Consider the following 14,786-nt stretch of genomic DNA (forward strand, 5'->3'; position numbering starts at 1 on the left):
TGCTAAATACAGGCCCAAAATAAGAACACCAATGAATAACTTATGTGCAAAATAATTATGTTTTGAGACCATAAAATTGTTGGAGAAATATCTGGGTTTCTGAGTAAAATGCTCCAGCAACTAACACATTGTTTGGTATAACATGCATGAAATACATGTTGTGAACCTTGGATCTCAATGGAGGCTCTGTACATATAAATACAGTAGTAAATATAAATACTATGCAAAGAAAACTATGGAAATATTTGTATTGTGGCTTAAAAAATAAATAGTTTAAAAGTTAGAAATAATAGTAATGCATAATTTGTGAAAGGTACTTGCTATAAAGCCTATACTATCTCCATCTTCGTAGATATTGACATTGACCTGAAGGTTGAGGTGGAGCAACAAAAAAAAAAAAACATATCCCAGTAGATATTTCTACACATGCGCATGAAAGATGGAACTTCTGCGCTTGCGCATCTTCTAGTGCCCGGTAGCTGATGCAAGAAACCCGAAACTGAATGATTTGGTTGGTTAAAACACATACTGTACGGGATTTTCATCGTTATCATAGTCTGGAAACATGTCGGGAGACGACGAGGTAACTAATCCCGTTTTATATAGTGATTTACCATTGTAAATTCGTCTTCATGAGAAACGTCATTATGGCCTGCACATGTGTGAGCATGACATGAGGCAGTAAGCTAGCTAGCTAACTACTGGCTAACGTTAGCCGCCCCTTAGCTGCTTCATTTTGAAAATAAATAGTAAAAATCCTTGCAATGTAGCTTGCGAACTATTTGTGATTGTGTGAAAGTCTCTGATTCAATTTAATTTGGCTGACAATGCAATAGCTATCTGCTATAGTTAACTAACAGACATTTCTTCATTGTGTGCTCTAGTGGAAGTGATTCGTCGCCGCTAGTTTCCATCCATATGGCCAACAGTCTAATTGTTGCCATCTTAAATATGAGCATATACGGCTCCACTAAAGAATTGGATACATTGCTAACACAATTAATTACTTTATAGTAGTTACAGCCTGGCGGTAAAGCCTGCAAAATCATCTAAATGTTCCTTACAAGCCAGAATGTTGAATAAAATCACATTTAAACTACCGGTGATCTCTGCAGTTTGTCCGTTAGCTGCTCAAAATGTGAGACAAAATATCCACAGGAAAGTATCGTTTATCTTGAGTACTGAGATAAATAGTTTAATATTGGATATTCGATTTCTCTCGTTAACTAGCTATTGAACAAATCATGTTATGACAATACAAATAGTATTTTCTGAATCAGGAGGATAAGGAACACAATTGTATTGTGATTTTAAAAGAAATGTTTTGGTTCTCCATCCTCCCCTGATTTCAATATGACATTTTTGTCATGCGATGCTTGGCTCAATAGTTACTGACGAGAGAAACATAATGTCCAATTTAAATCTAACTTTATCTCTGTGCCTGACCATATATACCTATCAGCACTATAAAGTTGGGTAAACAATACTTCCCTGTGGATGTTTTCTCAAATTTTGAGCTGCAGAATGAAAACCTCAGACAACCAGTGGAGGAAGTATTTATTTAACTAGGCAAGCCAGTTAAGAAAACTGGGCCAATTGTGCACCACCCTATGGGTCTCCCAAACACGGCCGGTTGTGACACAGCCTAGAATTGGAAACTATGCAGTATTTTAGTTTTTTTGTTGTGAAATTGTTAGATTACTTGTTAGATATTACTGCATGGTCAGAACTAGAAGCATAAGCATTTCGCTACTCTCGCATTAACATCCGCTAACCATGTGTATGACCAATAAAATGTGATTAGATTTGAATCAAACCAGGGTCTGTTGTGACTAGAGGTCGACCGATTATGATTTTTCAACACCGATACTGAATATTGGAGGACCAAAAAAGCCGATACCGATTAATCAGCCGATATTTATTTATTTGTAATAATGACAATTACAACAATACTGAATGAACCCTTATTTTAACTTAATAGAATACATCAATAAAAATCTATTTAGCCTCAAGTAAATAGTGAAACATGTTCAATTTGGTTTAAATAATGCAAAAACAAAGTTTTTGGAGAAGAAAGTAAAAGTGCAATATGTGCTATGTAAGTAAGAAAGCTAACTTTTCAGTTCCTTGCTCAGAACATATGAAAGCTGGTGGTTCCTTTTAACATGAGTCTTCAATATTCCCAGGTAAGAAGTTTTAGGTTGTAGTTATTATAGGAATCATATGACTATTTCCCTCTATACCATTTGTATTTCATTAACCTTTGACTATTGGATGTTCTTATAAGCACTTTAGTATTGCCAGTGTAACAGTATAGCTTCCATCCCTCTCCTCGCTCCTCCCTGGGCAACCAGCAACACAACGACAACAGCCACCATCGAAGCAGCGTTACCCATGCAGAGCAAGGGGAACAACCACTAGAAGGCTCGGAGCGAGTGACGTTTGAAACTCTATTAGCGCGTGCTAACTAGCTAGCCATTTCACTTCGGTTACACCAGCCTCATCTCGGGAGTTGATAGGCTTGAAGTCATAAACAGCGCAAGGCTTGACGCACAACGAAGAGCTGTTTGCAAAACGCACGAAAGTGCTGTTTGAATGAATATTTACGTGCCTGCTTCTGCCTACCACCGCTCAGTCAGATACTTAGATACTTGTATGCTTGTATGCTCAGTCAGATTATATGCAACACAGGACACGCTAGATAATATCTAGTAATGTCATCAACCATGTGTAGTTAACTAGTGATTATGATTGATTGTTTTTTATAAGATAAGTTTAATGCTAGCTAGCAACTTACTTTGGCTTACTGCATTCGCGTAACACTCCTTGTGAAGTGCAACGAGAGAGAGGCAGGTCGTTATTGCAGTGGACTAGTTAACTGTAAGATTGCAAGATTGAATCACCCGAGCTGACATGGGGAAAATCTGTCATTCTGCCCCTGAACCAGGCAGTTAACCCACCGTTCCTAGGCCATCACTGAAAATAAGAATGTGTTCTTAACTGACTTGCCGAGTTAAATAAAGGTATATACAAAAAATCGACACAGCGGCGCCCAAAAATACCGATTTCCGATTGTTATGATAAATTAGGGCCGATTTCAAGTTATCGGCCATTCTGATTAATCGGTCGACCTCTAGTTGTAACACCTCTAGCACCGAGATGCAGTGCCTTAGACCGCTGTGCCACTCGGGAGCCCGAGTTTAAATGGAATTGTATTCTATATTATGGCTTGTAAGGAACATTTACAAGATTTTGGAGGCATTAATGTCAGGCTGTATATACCAATTAATTGTGCATTTTCACCTGAACAATCAGACTAGCGAAATACTAACTAGTTACTGACAGCAAGCTAGCTAACATTACACATTAATTCCTTATCATGATGCAACATTTACTAGGAACACATCATCTGCCAATATTTGTCATCCCCAACAGGCTTTTAAGCTAGCTATATTTGCAAGATGTAATACTGACAGTGTCATAGGGGTCAGCCATTTGTAACACTTTTCTTTTGGCTTTGTAGATGATATTTGACCCCAACATGTCCAAGAAGAAGAAAAAGAAGAAGAAGCCTTTCATGTTGGATGAAGAAGGAGGGGACGGTGCCAGTGAGGATGCTCCACAGCCAGAAACAAAGGAGGTGGAGGTGGATGGAGGAGAGGACAGAGAGGTGGACTTTGATGAGGATGAGGGAAGGAGGAAAGGTGAGGAAGGCGAGACCTTAACATAATATAAACCTAAAGGGTGAGTTTGCATGTAGTCAGAATTGTCTAAGACCTGTTGTAAGTACAACTTTTTGATCTTGGTTTGTTTGTTTTCCAGAAATCTCAGATGACCTGGACGACTTAAATTTCTTCAACCAGAAGAAGAAGAAAAAGAAGAAAGCAAAGACATTTGACAATGACGTAGAGGATGGAATGAAGGTACGTTTTGGGTCAAGTGCCCAGTGGACCTTAGTGTGTCTGAGCGTCTGTTAAATGATAATGTTTGTTGACTTATCTACAAAATGGAATCCTTTCAACTTTGTAGTTTGTCCACTTCGTGTCTCATATTTAGGGATAAGATATATCCTTGCATATGTAGAAAGTTAAAATGTTATGTTTCTTTCAATTATACAGTGTATCTGTTGTGGCTTGACATTGTAGTATGTATTAAATTGACTGTATTGCAAAACTTTCGATGTACAGGAGCTGAAAATTGAGGCAGAGCCCTCCGAAACCAACGACGAGGACGACTTGATGTTGGAACTAGGAAAAAAGAAAAGGAAGTCAAAGGCTGTGAATTTCGACATGGATGATGACATGGAAATCAAAGATGACGGTGAGTGTACCAAATTTAAAGGCTGGATAAAATTTACATGCTGGATATAATGCGTTTAATTAATACAACCAGCATGCAAACTGACCTTTGGTCCGTCATACCTTGTGGTTTACAGCCCAGGAAGATGAAGATGGAAAGAACACTGACGACATCACGTTCAGCAGCACACAGTCGGGCCCTGCGTGGGCAGGCTCAGAGAGAGACTACACATATGACGAGGTACAAACTAAGTCTGGGTCAAGAGAGACTTTTTAAGATTTTAGAGGAATATTACACCCAAGTTATTACCAACTGAACATTTTCATAAGAGACCTAAGATGTAGGACAAGACACCTGGTCATCATGACCTTAAAGAAAGGAATGGTTAGTCACATTTTCATTTAGAAAATCAATTGGTCACGTCTTGTTGACGTGAATGTTTTTATGTGGTGTTTCCCAAGTATTTCATCCTAAAATCCAGGCTGACTCATCTCCCTCCCTTATAGCTGCTGAACCGCGTCTTCAACATCATGCGGGAAAAGAACCCTGACATGGTGGCTGGGGAGAAGAGGAAGTTTGTCATGAAGCCTCCCCAGGTGGTCCGAGTGGGCACCAAGAAGTCCTCCTTCGTTAACTTCACAGACATCTGCAAACTGTGAGAATGATATGCCACTAGGCTTGGGCGATATACCGGGGTATTTCAAAATACCGACAGTATTATTTTCAATAATACGCCAATGCGTTACGCCACTACGTTACGCCACTACGTTACGCCACTACGTTATAACTTTAAGAAATCTAAGATGTCAAATAATATCCAGCGCAGGGCTCCAGCTATGCATTTGGTTTTCTAACTTGCTAGTAGCTAAGTGGCTAGATGTCAAGATCAAGCGATATTCAATCCCCACCTGGATCAAGATCCCTGTTCCAATTTAAACTATTTTTTGTAGTGCCCCTTTGTGTGCCGTTCCGGAAATACCGTATACCCCAGTATGGTACAGAAACGTTATGACTATGAAAATCTGGATACCGCCCAACCGTATATGCCAGTACCCTGGGATCCCCTGTTGCCTTTTTTAGAGATGTGGAGTTTATGACTTTCACTCTCACTTGTTGATTTGCAAATCATTTGCTAATTTCTTGACAGGTTGCATCGCCAGCCAAAACATCTCCTGGCCTTCTTGTTGGCTGAGCTTGGAACAAGGTAAGGTTTGGGTCGGCAAGTGAAGAAAATAATTGTTAAATGAATGAGTCTAAGAAGGCTATGGATTAATGAATGAAACTGTTTTTTATTGCAACAGTGGTTCTATAGACGGAACTAATCAGCTCATCATCAAAGGAAGATTCCAGCAGAAACAGATAGAGAATGTCTTACGGAGATATATTAGTAAGTATTTGTTGACAATTGTCCTATCTTTGTACACATCTCTATTTAATTGATATAATTCTGATTTCAGTTAATCATATAATTGCAAATGAGAGGATGGTGTTTATCTACTGTACTTACAAAAATGTGTTTAATATGATAGGGATGCAACATGGTTCGCAAGCCATGCTCATAACCAGACCTGCTGGAGATGTTTCTCCAGAGATCACGTTATGTCAATTTGTAGCGTAGGCTCTTTTATTGCATTTTGAATAACTTACTGTTAAGATTTAATTAGATAAATCCGCTTTACTTCCCAGTCTCACGCCAGTGTTTCTTTCCCTCTCTTCACAGAGGAGTATGTGACGTGCCATACATGCCGCTCCCCCGACACCATCCTCCAGAAGGACACACGACTCTACTTCCTGCAGTGCGAGACATGCCACTCCCGCTGCTCCGTTGCCAGCATCAAGGCTGGTTTCCAGGCCGTCACGGGCAAGAGGGCACAGCTCCGCGCCAAAGCCAATTAGGATGGGCCAGGCTGGATGCTTTTATGGACTGTGTGGATTTGTTACCGCTGCCTATTGTAAAGAAATTAATAAATCGCATACCATCTGTGTGATCAGACGCTGTCTATATTTCCCAATTCTATCATCCCATCACTATGGAGGGCCAAGGTGATGAACTTAATGTGTTGTCTACTCTATACTACTTTGAAATCAATTATTTTGTCTACACCGTCACTGTGTGTGCACCAGGTTTTCACATTTTTTAAAAGAAAGCTCCGTGTTATGAATGCCAAAGTTAAAGGGCTGTATTAGGGTGCATTCAAACCAGACAAACTGATGTGTATTTTTTATTATTCATTAACAGATTCACTACATGGAACAGTTTACCCCCCTCCCAAAATCAATAGGTTTGGTCTGAAGTATCTGTCCTATAATTTGAACAATTAAAAGGTTACTTTTCTTCCTGTTGAAGGTAAGATGGTAGAGAAGATGTGAAGGTAATAGGCCAACTCCTAAAACCTGTCCCCCTGCAAGGTTTTCTCAGCCAGATGCATTTGTTTGGATATGACCACTATGAATCATGTTAATCTTGTGACTTGAGGATATAACAGTTGGAAAAGCAAGTGTGAGAGTGTATTCGTAAAGTATTTAGACCCCTTGACCGTTTCATCATTTTTACGTTACGACCTTATTTAAAAATAAATAAAAAAGTCTCAATCTCCACACAATAGCCCATAATGACAAAACAAAAACTGGTTTTTAGAAATGTTTGCAAATTTCTTACAAATATAAAACTTAAGTATCACATTTACATATGTATTCAGACCCTTTCCTCAGTACTTTGTTGAAGCACCTTTGGCAGCAATTACAGCCTGGAGTCTTCTAGAGTATGATGCTACAAGCTTGGCACCTGATTTGGGGAGTTTCTCCCATTCTTCTCTGCATAACCTCTCAAGCTCTGTCAGGTTGGATGGGGAGCGTCACGGCATAGCTATTTTCAGGTATTTCAAGAGATGTTCAATCGAGTTCAAGTCTGGGTTCTGGCTGGGCCACTCAAAGACATTGAGACTTGTGCCGAAGCCACTCCTGCGTTGTCTTGGCTGTGTGTTTAGGCTCGTGGTCCTGTTGGAAGGTGAACCTTTGGCCCAGTCTGAGGTCCTGAGCACTCTGGAGCAAGTTTTCATCAAGGATCTCTCTGTACTTTTCATCTTTCCCTCGATCCTGACTAGTCTCCCAGTCCCTGCCACTGAAAAACATCCCCACAGCATGATGCTTCACCTTAGGGATGCTGCCAGGTTTCCTTCAGACGTGACACTTGGCATTCATGCCAAAGAGTTCAATCTTGGTTTCATCAGACCAGAGAATCTTGTTTCTCATGGTCAGAGTCCTTTAGGTGCCTTTTGGCAAACTCCAAGCAGGCTGACGTTCCTTTTACTGGGGAGTGGCTTCCATCTAGCTACTCTACCATAAAGGCCATCTCCACAGACGAACTCTGGAGCTCTATCAGAGAGACCATCCATCGGGTTCTTGGTCACCTCCCTGAGCAAGGCCCTTCTCCCAAGATTGCTCAGTTTGGCCAGGCGGCCAGCTCTAGGAAGAGTCTTGCTGTCGAAGGAATTGTCCATACTGCTCCGAGACAGGATTGTGTTGAGGCACAGGTCTGGGGAAAAAATAGCTAATTTTATATGGAGACAAGGAAATGCTAGCAAGGCCAACTATTGTTTTACTCCCTCTAATTGACTCCATCTCACACTAAAAGGGGGTGTGTTCACTGGCAGCTGTTGTGACACGATTCATGAACAGCTCTGCTTTTTCTCCTTGTTAAAATGGTTTCATGTGACTCAGGATGTGCTTAATCTAATGATTAAAGGCCCAGTGCTGCTCTCACACAGCCTCCGCAGCAGCATGTCCTCCAATGTGACCCTCCTGGTTAACATCACCGTACACTCAGAGAGGAGGTGAGGCACTCATGAATAATGAGCGTGTTTTCTAGCCTGACCTTACTGAGACTGAGCAGAAGGCTCTTTAAAACTAGTGCATATTTCCACATAGTCAAGGGATGGAATGTCTTTGAAGGCAGCTCCAAAATCTGTAAATACTTTAAAACATTGGACATTCAAAGGTTCGCTCATCCAAGTCATATGTTCCTTGAAAGAACATAAAGGATTACTACAAATCAATTATGATATAAATTATGTAGCTAATTGCACAAGATGTAGTTTCCCTTGCCAAACATTTAGGAAACTCTTCACTTACCTCAGATTGATGTATTCCCAATTAAAGTGTATCTTGCTAGTGTCACAAGCCTTGGCTAGAAGTAATGGATCTACGAGTAGTTACTGATAATTGAGTGACTTGCACAAGTTCTGAGATAGCCCCACAGCACCGTTGTGTGCTGTGGACATGATGTGATGGATTACTCTGAGCAAGAGTTCATTCCAGGGGGCCTTTCCACATGCATTCCTAGATCTGCTCAACTGGAGAGAGTGAAATACAGTCAGGCATGATCGTGTAGTCAGCATGAACTTCCAGAAATATACTGGGCTGACTAACTGTGATAGCCTCACACCATAAGCCTATGGGTAATTGGGCTCCAATGAAAAATGCATGTTTTAATGCATAATGTCAGAGAAACTGCTCAGCTATTAACCAAGAATAAAGTACGCCATTACTCAATAGGGCTATATTTCAGTTGGAAGGAGACTGGTAACTGGTTGAGCAGTATGGTGGGTCTGTATAGTGAACACATGTCATGTTGTTCGTAATAATGATGATCGGACCAAGGCCGAGTTCCACATGTTTAATAAAGAAAGTGAAACTTAAGCTAATACAAAACAAAATAAAGAATAAACTAACCGTGATGACAATGTAGTGCGAACAGGCAACTAAACAAACAATATCCCATACCCCACAGGTGGAAAAAAATGCAACTTAAGTATGATCCCCAATTAGAATACAGGCTTTCTATGGTCAGGACGTGACAGTAAAACCCCCCCCCCCCCAAAGGTGCGGATTCCGACCGCAAAACCTGAAACAAAAAGGGAAGGTTAGGGGGGGGGGTGTCTAGTGTCGGCTCTGGTGCGGGGCGAAGTACCCGCTCATCCGCCAGCATCGGGGGTGGCTCTGGTGTGGGACGAAGTACCCGCTCATCCTGCAGATCCAGCCATGGACTCAGGCTGAACACTGTCTGGACTGGGCATCGGAGCAGGGGAAGGCTCCCGCCATGGAGCGGGACTGGACGCTGTGCCTGGACTGGGCACCAACGCAGAAGACGACTCTGGCCTTGGAGCTGGACTGGACGCCGTGCTTAGACTGGGCATCGGACCGTGGACTGTCTCAGGAGGTTCCGGACTGTGGACCGTCTCAGGAAACTCTGGACTGGGAACTGTCGCCGGAAGCTCTGGACTGGGAACTGTCGGCGGAAGCTCTGGACTGGGGCTCGTCGCAGGCAGCCTGGTGCGTGTGGCCGGCACTGGTTGTACTGGGCTGGTGACACGCACCTCAGGGCGAGTGCAAGGAGCAGGCACAGAACGTTCTGGACTGGGGAGGCGTACAGGTGGCACCGGACTAGTGACACGCACTTCAGGGCGAGTGCGGGGAGGAGGCAAAGGACGTACTGGACTGGGGAGATGCACCTCAGGGCAAGTGCGAGGAGCAGGAACAGGACGCACCTGACTGGGAAAGCGCACTTGAGGGAGAGTGCGAGGAGCAGGCACAGGACGTACCGGGCTGTGGAACCGTACTGGAGACCTGATGCGTATAGCTGGCATCAATGGTATCGGAACTTCAACACACTTTGCATGGCAAGTGCGAGGAGCTGGCACACGACGTACTGGGCTGTGAAGGTGCACTGAAGACCTGGTGCATATAGCCGGCATCAATTGTTCTGGAACTTTAACACACTTCTCAGGACGAGTACGGGGAGCTGACTCAGGTGGCACCAAACTAACAACACGTTCCTTTAGTCCAAATCCGTGCATCCTCCACCAACTCAACAACTCTCCCATTTCTCTCTCCTCCAAATTCTCCTTCTCCCAGACTGGCTCTGGTTCACTCCTCGGCTCCGCCGACTGGTCCATCTGCCCCCCCAAAATAATTTCTTGGGGGTTTCTGTGGCCTTCCTCCCCGCTGTCCCTCCTTCGCTGCTTCCGCCTGCTTCCATGGCAGGCTCTTCTCTCCTGCCATTATGTCGTCCCAAGTCCAGGATGTTCTCTCCCTAATCTCCTCCAATGATCAGGATGCCATTACCTCCCAGGCACACTGCTTGGTCCTTTGTAGATGGGATATTCTGTCACGTTGTTCGTAATAATGATGATCGGACCAAGGCGCAGCGTGCATAGAGTTCCACATGTTTAATAAAGAAAGTGAAACTTAAGCGAATACAAAACAAAATAAAGAATAAATGAACAGTGATGACAATGTATTGTGAACAGGCAACTAAACATAAACAATATCCCATAATCCACAGGTGGAAAAAATGCAACTTAAGTATGATCCCCAATTAGAGACAACGATTACCAGCTGCCTCTTATTGGGAATCATACACAAACACCAACATAGAAAAATAAACCTAGAACCCCACATAGAAATAATAAACTAGACTAAACACCCCTAGTCACGCCCTGACCTACTCTACCATAGAAAATAAAAGCTTTCTATGGTCAGGACATGACAAAATGTTGATATTTTTTCAAAGGTAGTACCACATAATCAGGGCAATGGTTGTGTAGGAAATCACGCTTAATGGCTATGGTTTACTTTAAAGACATGCTCCTCTACTTTTGCGACTAAGAAATTATGTTTTAAACCTCCCGCTTTGGGCTGAATGTGTCTGTGTAGTTCATACATGGTTAATCTATTAGCAGAATTACTGTTTTACCTCAATGAGCCACGAAATCCCTATTTTGAAATCAACTGTTTTCTTGAAGCTGAGCCACTCCATTTTCCCTAAATTTCCCCCCACATGGGCCAGTCCACTAGTAAATTCAAGTTCTAGCCAATGAGATTCAGCCCCTTGCACTTGAGTGACAGCAAGAATGAGGCCTGCCCAGCGTTTTCCAATGAGGTTGCAGTGCGAGGGACAGAGGGAGAGAGAAATTACCTGAGGCACATACAGTGCATTTGGAAAGTATTCAGACCCTTTTCCTTTTTCCACATTTTGTTACGTTACAGCCTTATCCTAATATTAATTAAATTAATTTATTTCCTCATCAATCTACACACAGTACCCCATAATGACGAAGCAAAAAGGTTTTTGAAATGTTTGCAAATGTATGAAATATGTTATTTACATAAGTAAACAGACCCTTTGCTATGAGACTCGAAATTGAGCTTAGGTGCATCCTGTTTCCATTGATCATCCTTAAGATGTTTCTACAACTTCATTAGAGTCCACCTGTGGTAAATTCAATTGATTGGACATAATTTGGAAAGGCACACACCTGTCTATATAAGGTCCCACAGTTGACAGTGCATGTCATAGCAAAAACAAAGCCATGAGGTCGAAGGAATTGTCTGTACAGCTCCGAGACAGGATTGTGTCGAAGCATAGGTCTGTGGAGGGGTACCAAAAGATTTCTGCAGCATTGAAAGTCCCCTAGAACACAGTGGCCTCCATCATTCTTAAATGCATGGGAAAAGTTTGGAACCACCAATGCTCTTCCTAGAGCTGGCCTGCCGGGCCAAACTGAGAAGGGCCTTGGTCAGGGAGGTGACCAAGAACCCGATGGTCACTCTGACAGAGATCCAGACTTCCTTTGTGGAGAACCTTTCAGAGGGACAACCATCTCTGCAGCACTCCACCAATCAGGCCTTTATGGTAAAGTGGCCAGATAGAAGCCACTCCTTAGTAAAATGCACATGACATCCCACTTGGAGTTTGCCAAAAGGCACTTAAAGGACTCTCAGACCATGAGAAACAAGATTATCTGGTCTGATGAAACCAAGATTGAACTCTTTGGCCTGAATGCCAAGTGTCACGTCTGGAGGAAACCTGGCACCATCCCAACGGTGAAGCATGATGTTGGCAGCATCATGCTGTGGGGATGTTTTTCAGTGACAGGGACTGGGAGGCTAGTCTGGATCGAGGCAAAGATGAACAGAGCAAAGTAAAGAGAGATCCTTGATGAAAACCTGCTCAGGACCTCAGACTGGGGCGTAGGTACACCTTCCAACAGGACCACGACCCTAAGCACACAGCCAAGACAACGCAGTAGTGGATTCAGGACAAGTCTCTGAATGTTGTTGAGTTGCCCAGACTTGAACCCAATCGAACATCTCTGGAGAGAACTGAAAATAGCTATGCAGCAACGCTCCCCATCCAACCTAACATAGCTTGAGAGGATCTGCCGAGAAGAATGGGAGAAACTCCCCAAATACAGGTGTGCCAAGCTATTAGCATCATACCCTTGAAGAATCAAGGCTGTAATCCCTGCCAAAGGTGTTTCAACAAAGTACTGAGTAAAGGGTCTTAATACTTATGCAAATGTGGTATTTCAGTTTAACATTAAAAAAATATGCAAACATTGCAAATTGCAAACATAAAAACCTGCTTTTGCTTTGTCATTTTTTATTTATTTTTTATTTCACCTTTATTTAACTAGGTAGGCAAGTTGAGAACAAGTTCTCATTTACAATTGCGACCTGGCCAAGATAAAGCAAAGCAGTTCGACACATACAACGACACAGAGTTACACATGGAGTAAAACAAACATACAGTCAATAATACAGTAGAAACAAGTCTGTATACGATGTGAGCAAATGAGGTGAGATAAGGGAGATAAAGGCAAAAGAAAGGCCATGATGGCAAAGTAAATACAATATAGCAAGTAAAACACTGGAATGGTAGATTTGCAGTGGAAGAATGTGCAAAGTATAAATAAAAATAATGGGGTGCAAAGGAGCAAAATAAATAAAATAAATACAGTAGAAGAGGTAGTTGTTTGGGCTAAATTATAGGTGGGCTATGTAAAGGTGCAGTAATCTCTGAGCTGCTCTGACAGCTGGTGCTTAAAGCTAGTGAGGGCGATAAGTGTTTCCAGTTTCAGAGATTTTTGTAGTTCGTTCCAGTCTTTGGCAGCAGAGAACTGGAAGGAGAGGCGGCCAAAGAAAGAATTGGTTTTGGGGGTGACCAGAGAGATATACCTGCTGGAGCGCGTGCTACAGGTGGGTGATGCTATGGTGACCAGCGAGGTGAGATAAGGGGGGACTTTACCTAGCAGGGTCTTGTAGATGACATGGAGCCAGTGGGTTTGGCGACGAGTATGAAGCGAGGGCCAGCCAACGAGAGTGTACAGGTCGAATTATGGGGCATTGTGTGTAGATTGATGAGGTAAAACAAATATTTTAACCATTTTAGAATAAGGCTCTACAGTAACAAAATGTGGAAAAAGTCAAAGGGTGAGCACTTCCCGAATGCACTGTATCTTCACATACTGTATATGACAGTATACAATGTGCGGGGACCACTTTTGGCCCGTGAGTGCTACTTTCAGAACTACTGGCTAAAAAGTATACAAAAGTACCATTGAATCTTTTTCAAATGCTAATGGTATGCTAATTGCCTGGGATTGAGAAATTGCATGGTAAAATGGTAATTACACAATGCTTACCAACAATTGTTATTTTCTTCAGGATTCATTCAAATAACCATTACGTATAAATCGGAACCAGAAAGTTAGCAATTGTGTATTTGGTTACTACACCATTTCTTCATTCCCTAGGAAATACTCAGATAATATCAGCGATGTGGTAACTGTCCACACTACAACAAGTGGAGACAGAACAAAAAATATAGCTGCGAGCAGCAATGAACAGTGTTCACAGGATGACTTAAAGGACACAAGATCAGTTGGATAACAAAGCAAGCACATATACTATATATACACAAAGGTATATGGACAACCATTCAAATTAGTGGATTCAGCTATTTCAGCCACACCCGTTGCTGGCAGGTGTATAAAATCGAGCACACAGCCATGCAATCTCCATAGACAAACATTGGCAGTAGAATGGCCTTACTGAAGAGCTCAGTGACTCTCAATTTGGCACCATCATAGGATTCCACCTTTGCAACAAGTCAGTTTGTCAAATTTATGTTCGGCTAGAGCTGCCCCGGTCAACTGTAAGTGCTTTTATTGTGAAGTGGAAACTTCTAGGAGCAACAACGGCTCAGCTGCGAAGTGATAGGCCACACAATCTCACAGAACGGGACCGCTGAGTGCTGAAGAGTATTGTGTGTAAAAAATAATCTGTTACTTTCTGTGGGTTCTTAAGTGACCTCCCCCAGACCGAGGTGCCACAACTGGAAGGCATAAATCATCGTAGGTTAGGTTACCTGGATGCAGAGTTGACTACTGTTGTCGGTAATCCAGTAGCATTGTTTTGGAGAAAGTCACAGTACAGCCAAACCGAAAAAGGACACCTAGGTGCCTCAACTTTGGATGCAAGACATCCAAGCCAACTGTTATCTTCCCAACAAGTCCAGAACACTGATGAAGATGGTTGGAATTTGCTGGTAAAGGCAGACTTAAAAAGGCCACGCTTTTTACTCTAACATTAGTGAAGGATCTGATAGTACTTTTAATCTGGATGAAACCATCACAGACACTGAG

At 42.4% G+C, this 14,786-nt stretch overlaps 1 protein-coding gene across 1 annotated transcript; it reads left to right on the forward strand.

Annotated features, from left to right (window-relative positions):
• Nucleotides 1-385: 385 nt before the first annotated feature.
• On the forward strand, nt 386-6,292 carry eif2s2 (eukaryotic translation initiation factor 2 subunit beta). Its single transcript, XM_021568433.3, has 9 exons — nt 386-583; nt 3,524-3,704; nt 3,823-3,923; nt 4,188-4,320; nt 4,436-4,539; nt 4,806-4,954; nt 5,447-5,503; nt 5,601-5,686; nt 6,020-6,292. The coding sequence occupies exons 1-9, from the start codon at nt 566-568 to the stop codon at nt 6,193-6,195; spliced, it is 1,005 nt and encodes a 334-aa protein (XP_021424108.1). The 5' UTR covers nt 386-565; the 3' UTR covers nt 6,196-6,292.
• Nucleotides 6,293-14,786: the final 8,494 nt, after the last annotated feature.

The sequence above is a fragment of the Oncorhynchus mykiss genome, chromosome 17, assembly GCF_057628025.1.
Source record: "Oncorhynchus mykiss isolate SJ-2025 chromosome 17, ASM5762802v1, whole genome shotgun sequence".
Lineage (NCBI taxonomy): Eukaryota > Metazoa > Chordata > Actinopteri > Salmoniformes > Salmonidae > Oncorhynchus > Oncorhynchus mykiss.